This window comes from Leptinotarsa decemlineata, unplaced genomic scaffold (assembly GCF_025532065.1).
Source record: "Leptinotarsa decemlineata unplaced genomic scaffold, Ldec_3_MD MMD2_tig00078422_RagTag_RagTag, whole genome shotgun sequence".
NCBI classification, from domain to species: Eukaryota; Metazoa; Arthropoda; class Insecta; order Coleoptera; family Chrysomelidae; genus Leptinotarsa; species Leptinotarsa decemlineata.
This window is the reverse complement of record NW_027412747.1, coordinates 16,441,342-16,455,623: the sequence shown is the minus strand read 5'-3', so window position 1 is coordinate 16,455,623 and position 14,282 is coordinate 16,441,342. Positions and strand designations below refer to the sequence as shown.

Here is a 14,282-nt window from a genome sequence, read left to right as displayed (position 1 = left end):
TTCATCAGACCAGAACCTGTCATTGGCATCGCATTAGGCGATGATTGAACACTTGGATAACCAGAAGATTAATGGACTTCTGGCAGAATCTTCCAGGAGTGGCTCACTTCAAGGCGTTTATTCAGCTTTCGAAGCTTGAAACCAAACAGTTGTTCGACTACAGTAGGGATGAACTACGATGTCTAACAGGCCTTCTTACAGGTCACTGCCATTTGAATTATCATACTGTCGGACTGTCGGAAGACAGTGTGTGTCGCCTCTGATTGGAAAATGATAAACAGTAGAGCACATACTTTATGCCTGCCCCGCTGGGGACGGAATCAGGTTTATAGAGTTCGGCAGAGCCGTACTCTTACCATCTGACCTGAAAGACCACCCACCATACAAATTAATCGGCTTCGTTAAGAAGCTGGGTGTATTTGGTCGAGTGTGAATAGGTGTGAGCCACAATAAATCCTTGCGGGTTGCGGTGGAGGGTGGAATAGACCCACTCACCTTGGACCTAACCTAACCTAACTCATCTAATCATTCGAAATGAACATAAATGAAAATTTTGAGCTCACTCGACTGAGTATAAGTACTTTAAAATTCTGTTGGAAGATTTGAATTAAACTGACATGTATACTTCAATTTTCTCACATACACAAACTCTCATAGATGAAAATTGGCAAAGTTAGAATCTATGTTTTGCTTGGACTAAGTTTATGTTCAGGTGACCTTCAATGTATGCCATGTATTCATAACCAATATGGAAATATGTCGTTAGCTATTTACTCCATGTGTATGTGACCATAATTATCATCATCATTGTCATTCACTATCGATCTTTTATGGAAGTACTTGTGTTTAGCATATTTATTCCCAGCTCAAGTGCTAATGGAAATGTATTTCCATTTGAAATTGAACTACTGGAAGTTAAATTCAAGTGGTTTCTACTTTCGTGAAAAGATAATATTGTAGAAATGTAGCCTTTCACGGCTGGCGTTGATATTTTGGTTGCTTTCGAGGTTTTGCCGTGGTCTTCAAACGTTTCAACTGCAACAGTGGCGCGCCCGAAGTACTCTTCTTGACATACCTATCAACTGATACGTCGAGAAGAGTACTTCGAAACGCTACTGAAGATGACTACCGCAGTTGTATTTGAAAAGTTTGGAGATTGTAACCAAAGAAGACCACTGCAAAACCCAAAACCAACCAAAATAAAGATTATATTAATATGTATAATTTTCACTTTCTTTTGTTTCCCACTCTTCATATGTTGATGGAGCAGTAGAAAGCCAAACAAGTTTCTTTCCCAAAAAGTATTCCTCCTAAGAAATGGAAAACAGGAACTTCACTGTACAACTGAATTGATTTGATTATATGTTGCATAATGTCAACATGTAAGAACTCGTATAAAGTATTGATCTTTTTTATGAAGTTATTTATCGAATATCAGGATTCAACTCACTCGCACAATTCTGGAACATGGTACCCTTCTTGAAGACGGAACTTGGCTACAGGAACTGCCATAGTTATCTCCCAATTCTTCCCGACCTTATCGAATGCCCTTCTCAATTCTTCGACGAAATAGAAGAACTTGTCCTTGTCGGAAAAACTTCCACCACGATCCGCTGCTCCAGGATATTCCCAGTCCAAATCGAAACCGTCGAAATCATATTCAATCATGAAATCTGAAGCAAATTGAAATGTGTTGGATCAATATTATAATCGTAGGGTTGGCGTTGTGACTTTGCGTGGACGGTGTGGTTCTTTAATCTAACGTAACGAATCTGAAGCAGCCCCTGACCGATATGTCGGCCAGCGAACAAACACATGGCATCACCGCAAAAGGAATGCAGTCGGCAACCGCCGATAAAACTCTAGTTCAGTGCCGAATCGACTACAGAATTCTAGAACGATCGTTATCGATATATAAGGCCGGCTTCTCGACCCAAGAGGGCAGTTGAGTTCAGAAAGTTAATCGAGCGGTTGAACAAAGAATTCAAGTAGGGGAAATAAATTGAGCGTTAGTTGTTAAGTGTTGAAAATAAATTAGTTTGTGTTAGTGAAACATTGTTGGTAATAAATTTGTTTAAGACAGTTCATACTTTAATTTGTTACAATTGGTGTCAGAAGTGGGATGAAGAAGGCCAATGACATCATGGCGAACTGGCGATTGCTGGAGACTTCGAAACCAGTGACCTAGTTTGGCTCTACAACCCTAAGCGACGCCGTGGTTTATCCTGAAGTTGCGGAACTCGTGGGAATGTCCGTAAAAAATCATTGAGAAGATTAATGACCTCGTCTACCGGATCCATAAGCCACCTCAAGAAAAGTCTAGGGTAGTCCATTTTAATAGATTGACTCCTTATGCTGGAAATCACGATCAAGTTCGCGCCCTCAGACCACCAGAGGATGAAATGACGTTCCAGAAGTTCATGTCTTTATATTCGAACGGACAGAAGGTCATACATGGGATAACTCAAGAAGAGCCACGAGACCTTTTCAAGGTTCCAGTTGATTACGTACTAGCTTACTGTGCGGCAGAGGATCTCCAAATGTCCAGGAGTATCGCTGTGGTATTCAACAATAAATTCGGTCAGTTCCAAACATTACGAGAACAGAATCCTGAAGTCGGAGGAGTGCTACAGTTGAAGAAGGTTCAGAGAAACTTTTCTACTTGGTGAACAAAAAGCATTCTCGAGACAAACCATCCTATGAAGATGTCCGGAGGAGTCTTACCAGACCGAGGGACACGATGCTCGATCAGAATCTCGTGGACTTGGCAATCCCGAAATTAGCCTCTAGGCTCGACAGACTGGATTGGAAAATTGTGAGAAGCATGTTGGAAACGATATTCTGATACAGCGGCATCAAGATTTTGGTGTGCGGTAACCATCTTCCACGACTGAGCATGAAGACTGTGGAGTGTTACTCCCCTCGAACTTCACAGTGCAGATATGGGGAGTCCTGCAGGTTTCGACAAACGCTAAGGATGACATTTCCGGGCGAAACGTCTTTAAGAAGGGGTCAATGTAACGAATCTGAAGCCGCCCCTGACCGATATATCGGCCAGCGAACAAACATATGACATCACCGCAAAAGGAATGCAGTTGGCAACCGCCGATAAAACTCTAGTTGAGTACCGAAACGACTACAGAATTCTAGAACGATCGTTACCGATATATAAGACCGGCTTCTCGACCCAAGAGGGCAGTTGATTGAAGTTGGTTGACAATGTTTCGTGGTGTATTTCATCAGTTCGGACTTCCATTGTCTAATATAATATAAATTGATTTGATAACCCTGAAAAAAATCAACAAGATTAACCAAAAATAACAATTTTATTAAACAAAAAACTGAAATTACAAAGAAATAACATACAACAACAACCAAACAAATAAAAATTGAAATATTATTAAAAGCTGAAGAAATTGAAAAAAAAAATAAAAATATTATTAACAAAAAATGAAAAAATAAAAATTAAAAGATTTCAAACCAAGTTATGTTACAACGTTTCGATTGTTAGTATCCACAATCGTCTTCAGGTGATAACTGTACTTATTCCTCCGAGATCTGACTATTTATAGGTCATTCGAGTGCTTTCACCTATCCCCTCTTCCCACTTTGGACTAAGTGATGGTAGAACAGGCCTCAGCTAGAAGACAGCAAGAACTCCACAAAGAAGAGAAGCCGCCACATCCAGTACTTTTACTTCCCGTTTGGCGGGAGTTGGTCGTTTCTCGCTTGATTAGAGGTTTCCATATGTTACGTATCTCTACGCTAGCTTGACTAAATGCGTTGTTGGACAACATATACGCGGCTTCTTTGAATTTTCTCCTAAAGCAGTGTTCCTCTTTGTGGATGATTTCAGCTTGAGCTCACTTGTTTTTGTGTTGATGAGTCCAAACATGCTCTGCTATTCCGGATTTGCTGGTTTCTCCTCGCTGTGTGTGTTTTTTGTGCTCAGCAATGCGAACTTTCAATGGCCTCTTAGTTTCACCGATGTATTATTCTCCGCACTCGCAGGGTATCCGGTAAATGCAATTCTTGGAATCGCAGTCCGCGTTTGGTGGCCTGGTTTTTGTGAGGCTGCTACGGATAGTGTTCCCAGATCTGAAGCAGGTCCCGATGTTATACTTGGACCCAATCCGTCTTATCCTTTCCGATAATCCTTTGATGTAGGGAAGTACAAGTACTGGTTGTGGCGGCTTCTCTTCTTTGTGGAGTTCGTGCTGTCTTCTAACTAAGGCCTGTTCTACCATCACTTACTCCAAAGTGGGAAGAGGAAAGAGGGGATAGGTGAAAGCACTCGAATGACCTATAAATAGTCGGATCTAGGAGGAATAAGTCCAGTTATAACCCGAAGACGATTGTGGATACTAACAATCGAAACGTTGTGACATAACTAGGTTTGAATTTTTCAATTTTAATTTTTTCATTTTTCGTTAATAATATTTTTAATTTTCTTCAGCTTTTATTAATATTCCTATTTTTATTTGTTTGGTTGTTGTTGTATGTTATTTCTTTGTAATATCAGTTTTTTGTTTAATAAAAATGTTATTTTTGGTTAATCTTTTTGTTTTTTTTCAGGGTTATCAAACCAATTTATATTATATTAGACAATGGAAGTCCGAACTGATGAACAAGGAATTCAAATAGTGGAAATAAATCAAGCGTTATTTGCTAAGTGTTGTAAGTAAATTATTTTGTGATAGTGAAATATTGATGTAAATGAATTTGTTTAGGACATTTAATTCTTTAATTTGTTACACTGTGCTGGAATTTTTCGATTGACTGACGTTACAATTGAAGATGATAGAAAAAAGTATGAAGTATTGCTTTGGAGTTGAGAGAACATGATTTATTAACTCTACTCGTTCAAACCCCTCTTCACAACCAGTTTTATTCAGGGTTTGGCTGCTCAAAGTCTTGTTTTAAAGCATTCTCATATATCTGTACAAATTTTTTAATTAGTTTGAGATAATCTGAACCCCTTTCAGAGATTTGAAGTGGAAAGGTCTCAAATGGTCGCTGTGTCATCTTCGAAAATGAAATGAAGAAATATTTTCACTTTATGGTATTTTTTAGTGGGTAGGAATATTGAGAATGATTATTTGGTTAGTCCCTCGAGGGAGATTGCATTTCTGATGGGAGTTTTGAACAATTTTGTCCAATGCTACTTACTGACAACGCTGCTGATGAAAAGGTCTCTTCTAGATTTATCAGCAACCATTGCAGAATATTTGGATCCTCCTTCTGCCCATCCTCCCACAGCCACTTCTAATTTCACGTTGGGGTGGGTTTTCTTGATGTTGGTGAAGTTCCGGAACCCGTTATTTTCAACATCCAACTACAATAGAAAACGTTACAGTTTTGAACGATATACTCATCTGATTGTAAAAACTAGAAATGGTGTCCAAAAACCAGAACTTTTCGAAATCACTAGTACTCCAAATCCAGAAAATTGCTTATACCTGATTAGAAGTTAGCTAGAGAAGTTAGAGTTTTATGGAATAAGGGGTGTACCTCTGATACTACTGAAATCATATTTGAATAACAGAAAGCAAACAGTATTTATAAATGACGTAAATTCAATGTACGAAATAGTCAGGCATGGAGTTCCCCAGGGCTCTGTATTGGGTCCTCTGTTGTTTATAATATATGTCAACGATATATTCTATCAATTTCCTCCTAAATATTGCATTTGTTTTGCTGATGATACGACGATCATCAATCAGCATAAAACATTCAGAAGTTGCACGCATTACCTGAGGAATCTGGCAAAGAGGCTGAGAAGTGGTTTGCATCAAACAATTTGAAACTAAATATCGAGAAATCTCAAAGTATTACCTTTAAAACACACGTTGATAAGTCAGAAAAGGTTAGTACAAAACTTTTAGGTATCATTTTAGATGACACCCTCTCATGGTCAGCTCATATTGAGCAACTCTGCAAAAATTTTCCAGCCAGTCATTTCTCCTGAGACAATTGAAAAAATGTCTGAACGGCCATGTTCTCAAAATGGCATACCATTCCTTGTTTCAGTCCCACTTGAGCTATGTCATACTATTGTGGGGAAACTCTACTCAGTTAGAACGAGTTTTTCGCCTCCAAAAGAGGGCAATGAGAATTTCAGATGGTGCTCCCTTTAGAGAAACGTGCAGACCACTGTTTAAAAAATATAGGATATTGACCCTACCTTGTTTGTTTATTTATGAATCAGTTATTGAGATTCACAAAACGATAAATGAATATATGACACACTCTGATGTGCATAATTATCCAACGCGAAATGTAAGTCAGTGAAAACCTCCTCGTTACAGACTTACTGTTTCATCTCGCAACTCTCTGGGCTTGAGTCTTTATAACAAACTCCATACTGATATCAAAAATTCCAATCTTTACCATTTCAAACGTGAAGTGAAAAATATCTTAGAACATAGTTTCTATGAAGTGGGAGAATATTTGGAAGCACCACTTCTCACGTCTTATCAACACAATTAATCTCTTTGTTTGTTAGTAAATTACGTTAGGCTTTTTCGTACTTTTACTACATTAAACTTAATCGAAAATAGTCATTTTGTAAATTTTAAATTTTATACATTGAATTATTTATGTATACATGTTAGTATATACACTTTTTGTATGACCTGCTACAAATATAATGTAACATAGTCAAATAAACTTACTTATTTACTTACTCACATAAATGAAAAGAAAATAATTTGAGAGTGTCGTGAATAAATATTTTTTTTTAATTGTTCTTACCTCCGGATCGATAACTAGCACTCCCCATGTTTTATCGTCAACTCCTATGAAGGAATACACTATGTGAGTACAAAGATCAACTGGGACATCATCAATTCCATATTTTCCTACTCCTGGTCTATATATGGCCCAGTTGCTGAAGTAACATACTACTCTGGATGGGCTGGAATTTGCTGTTATGAAAAAAACACCATTTAAATGTCTACTTTGTAATTTCATGAAATTGTATTGAAAAACTAAAAATATACTTTTGGATACACTCATTTTCAAAATGGGAACAATATACAAATTCAAATATCTATATACAGGGTCCTGCAACAGTGGCGCGGTGTTCCATATCTCTATATAGGAAGCAGATAAGAATCTAATTTTCTATAATATTACCTTATTGCTCGAGCTCGACAAAATAAAAATATTGGCGGTCACACAGGGTGTTCGATTTTTTCTGGGCGGATCCCAACTGTGTCTTTTTAAATGGCAACCTATATTTTTTATCGCTTTTTCGGTTTCTTCATAGAAAATAAAATAAACTTTATGTATATCTGCACTTCGAAAATATTGACGGTTTTCGAGATATCTAGCATGACAGGTTTTTTTTTCCAATATTCGTCACTCAGAATATTTGAAATTATAAAGTGGTGCCAAGTCCAGTTGAAATTTTTTTTTGGTCGAATATACTACATTGGTAACTCTCTCAAACGATATATCTGAAATCGACCTGTGATATACAGGGTATGAAAAACCGCTTGCCAAATATTGTAAATGAAAATTTGCAAAATCTTCCTTAGATTAAATGGAACACCCTGTATATTATTGATCCATAAGAAGCGCCAACGAAACCTCTACAAATTTCATCAAGTATTCTCTATGGCTAAGTTCAATAGTTTTTCTTAAATGAGCATTTCTTTCGAAAAATGGTCATTTTTTCAAAGCGAAATCCATTTGACGACTGATAAGAATATACAAAAAATACCCTTTCCTTAAAATATCGCCCATTCCTAAAATTACCTGTTGCTAGATAAACAAGTTGCGAATTACACCACAAAATGGACGTTCTTGAATAGTTACAATAATTTCAAAAATCTCGGAATTTGTGCCATATTCTTTCGGTCTAAAACAACCTTTCAGCGAATGAAATATTTATTGGAAATCAAGTAGTCTGGCAAATGACAGAACAAAATATTTGGCTGCAAATGAATATTGAAATTTTTAGTCAATCGTGAAGTTGAACTGTCGGTATAATTTCATCAGAATGTTGTTATCAAAAAGTGATTTGATTGATATTATTTTCATATTAGGTGAATCAGACAGGAATTGTTTATTGGCAAGTAGAATTTATTCTCAACGGTATCCAGATAGAAGGCATCCAGATGAAAGATCTTTCCGAAAGGTCTTGGGACGATTCGTTGAAACTGGATCTATTAATTATTCCAAACATGAGCGCATAAAGCTAGCTACTAATGAAGATAATGAATTGCAAGTTCTTCTTGCTGTTGAAGAAGATCCTAGTAGGAGTCAACGACAAATTGGGGAAATAGTGGATATAAGTGAGAGATCAGTGCAACGAGTATTGAAGAAACATCGCTTGCATCCATACCACGTTCAGTTACATCAAGAACTACTGTATGCTGATTTCGAGAAAAGAGTGAGATTTTGCAATTGGGCCATGAACAAAATTCGTCGAAACGAATATTTTTTCAATAATATTTTATGGTCGGATGAATCGACATTCCATAAAAATGGATTTGTAAATCGACATAATTACCATTATTATGCGACAGAAAATCCTCACTTATTGAGACAGGTGGATTATCAACATAGGTGGTCGATAAATGTCTGGGGAGGCATCATTGGAGAATATGTAATTGGTCCATACTTTTTTGAGGGACATATGAATGGTGCAATGTATCTCAATTTCTTACGAAATGATTTACCAGGTTTGTTAGATGATATTCCTCTTGACCTCCGCAATAGAATGTGGTTACAACATGATGGTGCACCTGCTCACTATTCGGCAGAAGTGAGAGATCATCTAAATGAAGTATTTCCCAATAAATGGATAGGACGGAATGAACCTGTAAAGTGGGCCAGTAGATCACCAGATTTGACGAAACTAGATTTTTTCTTATGGGGATACATAAAAAGTATGGTTTACGTTGAGCCACCAACTTCTCCCGAAAATATGCGACTTAGAATAACGAATGCTTTTCGCAGCATTACACCAGCTGTCTTGCGCAGGGTAGAACAGTCTTTCAAACATAGACTTCAGCTCTGCATTCAAGAAAATGGAAGACATGTTGAACATATTTTATAAAAGTTTCATTATCAACCTTAATTAAACTCTCCCTTTTGTAGTTTTGTAATTTGCCAGTTGACAAATTTGAATATCTAGAACTCAAGCTCTGAATGAATATAATAACATGAAAAAAATAGTTATTTATAATGTTTCTTTCTTTTAACTTGTTTGGTTTGATATTGCACAATTTATGAGTGAAATTCTGCATCCAATGAAAAAATAATTTTCCATTTAGCAAAAAGTGATAGGTACATACATTTATTTCGTTAAAAAATATTTGTTTGGACACCTTCTAATGTACAAAATTGAAACAAGATATCTTTCGTATATTTTTATCAGTCGTCAAATGGATTTCGCTTTGAAAAAATGACCATTTTTCGAAAGAAATGCTCATTTAAGAAAAACTATTGAACTTAGCCATAGGGAATACTTAATGAAATTTGTAGAGGTATCGTTGGCGCTTCTTATGGATCAATAATATACAGGGTGTTCCATTTAATCTAAGGAAGATTTTGCAAATTTTCATTTACAATATTTGGCAAGCGGTTTTTCATACCCTGTATATCACAGGTCGATTTCAGATATATCGTTTGAGAGAGTTATCAATGTAGAATATTCGACCAAAAAAAAATTTCAACTGGACTTGGCACCACTTTATAATTTCAAATATTCTGAGTGACGAATATTGGAAAAAAAAACCTGTCATGCTAGATATCTCGAAAACCGTCAATATTTTCGAAGTGCAGATATACATAAAGTTTATTTTATTTTCTATGAAGAAACCGAAAAAGCGATAAAAAATATAGGTTGCCATTTAAAAAGACACAGTTGGGATCCGCCCAGAAAAAATCGAACACCCTGTGTGACCGCCAATATTTTTATTTTGTCGAGCTCTAGCAATAAGGTAATATTATAGAAAATTAGATTCCTATCTGCTTCCTATATAGAGATATGGAACACCGCGCCACTGTTGCAGGACCCTGTAGAATATTGCCGTAAGAAAAGTATAGTAGATACATATTGTCATTGCCGATGTAAACTTCTCACTCTGTTGATTGGTTCGTATTTTCAGAAATATTTGATATTTCAATAACACGACAGGTTATAATTGGTACCTATAATTTTTGATTTTAATAGCTTCTACACTAATAAAAATTAGTAGATATGACTTTTCCCAAATACCAAAATGAATATTTCAAGTAGAGGCCTGCATATGATTAGGTTAGGTTTATTGTCTCTCTGTGTGTCTCTCTGTATATCTGAACGCGGTTCTCGCCAATGGATGCAGTGATTTGGAGGGGAAGGTTTTTGTGTATAATTCAATGATGTTTTGTGTGAACAAGTTGGAATATGACGACGTTATCTGTGCGGGGTTTGGTCGGTGATGCTATCCTTGCAAAACCGGGGAGCTTTCATAGAAAACACTGCCTATTCATTCTTTCAAACGTCAACAGAAAAATTCGTGAAGGCATATTTCTACCTATTAAAGATAGAAACCCATGTCAAAGTTTCAGAAAATGTTCAAATTCAAAAATTTCCATTTCAAAATGGAAACAACCGCGTTACAAAATATATTCAAGTGGCCTTACACAATGATACGAACGCTTGATGGAAGGTTTGAACGTTGATCCAACATTTCTGTTCTGTGTTGTCTTCAGGTTCTAACTTTGAGTAGATTTCATCGGAGATTACTATCATAAGCAACAAACTGAACGGTAGTTTAATTCAATTCTCAAATTTGGATTTACAAAAATGAATCAACTCACCTGTACTATGAAGGGTCGATAGCAGGACAGGAAATATCAAAACCCACAACATTTTTCTGGAACAAAGGCATATGAATGAATTAATTGGTGAATATTTTTTATGTAGTTAATATTTGCAGACTAGACGAGACGGAGAAATACAGCCAGGGTATGAACATCACTTATCAGTTTGTTTCTCAGATAAGATTTTCAGAAAATAATGACGAAGTGTCTATTTTGTTCATATTCCATACCAATTTGAGTGGGCGCTGATTCACTTTGACGAGATTTGAAACAATTTTCAACAAATGGGTAGAGGAAACATTATAATCAATCACTGATAACAGTCATTTTCTCTAGTTTATTCCAATCAATATATTTTTGGAAACCTGATCGTGATTAATGAGCACTGAAAAATATTGCACACGTTATAATTCAATGAATACCCAAGCCCGTTTTATATATATATATATATATATATATATATATATATATATATATATATATATATATATATATATATATATAAATGAATAGATAAGTACTTTTTGATCATTCCCATATTGATTTCAATTTAAGAGCCACCGGCAGACAGCTGTTTCAGCCTATTGGTGGCTCTTAAATTGAAATCAATATGGGAATGATTGAAAAAGTACTTATCTATTCATTTTTAGATTTTCATCGAACAACGTCCATCCTGCTTTGGAGGATATTACAAGCTGCATAAGCTTACAGATCTACTTTTCCTCTGTTGAGGGCATCAAGCAGACTATATGACGAAACTTTATCCGTAGTTGATAATTGGCTCTCGGCGAACATTCCTTTCTCTAAATATCAATAAAACAAAATCCCTTAGATTTCATAGTCTCTAGAGAACCTGCTGATATATATCTCATTTGGTTCTCCTATGATCTCAACAAATGCCACAAAAACGAAGATTCTGGGATCAAATGTCGATAACTATCTCAATTGGAAGTCTCACTGCCAGGATATTGTTTCCAAACTTCACACAGTTGCCTCTCAGTTTAGCAATATTGAAGAAATTTTGAATCCTGATCAGTTGTTGTAGCTCTATTATGTACAGGTTGAAAGTAGACTACGATGTACTGTGACCTTTTGCTGAACATCAACTTCACCGTTTTGTGTTTACTGCCCTGAAGAAGCTTTCCATTAGAGCAGCAAAGTAGAGCAGAGTTTTGATTTTCGATTTTTTGACTGAGAGACCCAAAGACCCCATTAATCCATTTTACTGTACATTTCTCCAGTCGCTAAGATTCTCAACTTTCTATATATTCAACAGTGTCACCATTAAAGTGTGCACCATATGTGAAACTGTTTTTCGAAAAGTTTCAATGAAGTTTAACTTCGGCACTTGTTTGTGCTTCAAATTTAACTTAAAATGATGCGGCCAACTGCGACCCACTGACGTTCAGTGTTTGTCAAATTCAACTTTTTTTTTGAAAAAAATTGAAAAAGTGCATTTCTAGATCGAATTTAACGAAAAGTTACTTGAAAAAGTTGTGCCTACGGCAATTTTATATCCATATGCCAAATTTTATGCAACTAGGATTAAGTTAACGTTTTGTTTATTTTTGACAGATATCCCCTTTATTTTGAAAAACAAGTTCGGTTAATTGTTATCAATTCATATATACATAACAAACTCATCATGGAGTTTATCTTTTCTGATACGTTTTTACTTATACGGGCATTTTCAGAGAGAAATTAAAAATTTGCTATAAAAATTTTAACATGACTGGTGCAAAGTTTCAATCACTTGGCTATTTTCTTAAACAAACCTTTGATTTCGAAAAAGCAGAGGCAACTAAAAAAAATGCAAATAATTTCACTATTATTATTATAAATTTTAAACAACAATAATATTATAGAAAATACCATTGGGTACAAAAAATTACTTACTGATCTAAATGAGGATGTCAAACACTTATAGCCTACATTTCAGTATATCATCCTCCACGTTCAATACAAATTATGGTCCTTCTACTGACATCTATAACTGCATTTTTAATAAATCGGGGATTTATATTTGCACAGCACTCGCGAATGGTATTTTCCAGATGTTGTATGTCAGTAAATGGTCTACTTCGGTACACTTTTTGTTTCAGGTAACCCTACAAGAATAAGTCTAAAGACGTCAAGTCGGGTGATCTAGGTGGCCAATAATGTTTCCAGTTACGTCCAATAACTTCGCCTCTGAATATTTGTTGGAGGGACTGTTTTACAGCAACCGTGTAATGTATTGGTGCGTCATCAAGCTGATACCATAGGTCGTATTTGATATTTAAAGGCATATTATCTAAAACTACACTAACCTCATTATTTGAAAAGTTGAGATAACCGACGGATGATAAATTTTCCCTAAAGAAAAATGGCCCAATTATTTGGTCGTTGAGTATCCCACACCATACATTAGTTTTAAAGGAATAATGATCACCACATTCACCTGTGAAATTGGGATTTTCTTGGGCCCACCATTGGCAATTTTGAGAACTTACCGTTCCATTTGAAGAGAACGTTGCCTCATCTGTCCATAAAATTTTATACGGAAACTTTACATTTTCTTCTCTCTTTCCTTGAAACCAGAATGAACACCCCAAACGGACATCAAAATCTCGTTCTTTCAACGTGTCAATAAATTTTGGCTTGTAAGGCCAAAATTTATTCTTTAATAAAAATTTTCTAACACTTTCTCTCTTGTAATCGATATTTTTTATAATATCGGTTATGCTCGTTTGCCCGTGTTCAATAACTTTTAAACAAATGTTAAGTTGGGCCTCCTCATCATATTTATTTGGAGTGTGCTTTTTCTTAAATTGATTTGCTATGGATCCTGTTTCTCTGAATGTCGACATTATCCTTGACACAGTAGTATGTTGAACATGTTTTCCTGGATGCCGTTCATTAAAAATGTTAGCTACTTGCCGGTATGGTGTATTCTCACCATATATTGAAACTATTCTTTCCTGAAGAGACAACATTATTGCAAAAATAAATGTTAAAAATTTGACAAGTAAATCAACAACTTGACACTACCATAGCATGCATTTTGTTTGTCAAGACCAACTTAAAAATTTTATTCAACGTGATTAAGCATCCTTACCGCCCTAGTTAGTGTTTATAAATAATCTGTAAATACTGAATATTGAAATTTAATTGTAATTTCAACTCTAGTAATTTTATTAATACTTATTGTAATTTTTGAGTTGTGTCTGCTTTTTCAAAATTAAAGGTACTGACGTTTGTTTAAGAAAATAGCCAAGTGATTGAAATTTTGCAACAGTCATTTTGAAATTTTTATAGCACATTTTTAATTTCTCTCTGAAAATGTCCGTATAAGTAAAAATTTATTAGAAAAGTTAAACTCCATGATGAGTTTGTTATGTATACATGAATTGATGACAATTAAAACAACGATGAAAATAAAATAAAAGCAACAATAAAAATCAATTGGCGCTCCGGGGCGACTT

The 14,282-nt window shown here is 35.5% G+C and overlaps 1 protein-coding gene across 1 annotated transcript in view; it reads right to left on the bottom strand.

Annotated features, from left to right (window-relative positions):
• Positions 1-14,282, bottom strand: part of Cht5 (Chitinase 5) — a 28,179-nt gene that overhangs the window by 12,123 nt on the left and 1,774 nt on the right. The window contains exons 2-5 of the mRNA XM_074186487.1: positions 10,816-10,871; positions 6,754-6,926; positions 5,170-5,335; positions 1,451-1,673 (exon numbers count right to left, since the gene is read on the bottom strand). Coding sequence (XP_074042588.1) covers positions 1,451-1,673; positions 5,170-5,335; positions 6,754-6,926; positions 10,816-10,867 — 614 coding nt within the window. The 5' untranslated portion in view covers positions 10,868-10,871. The remainder of the gene's footprint in view (positions 1-1,450; positions 1,674-5,169; positions 5,336-6,753; positions 6,927-10,815; positions 10,872-14,282) is intronic.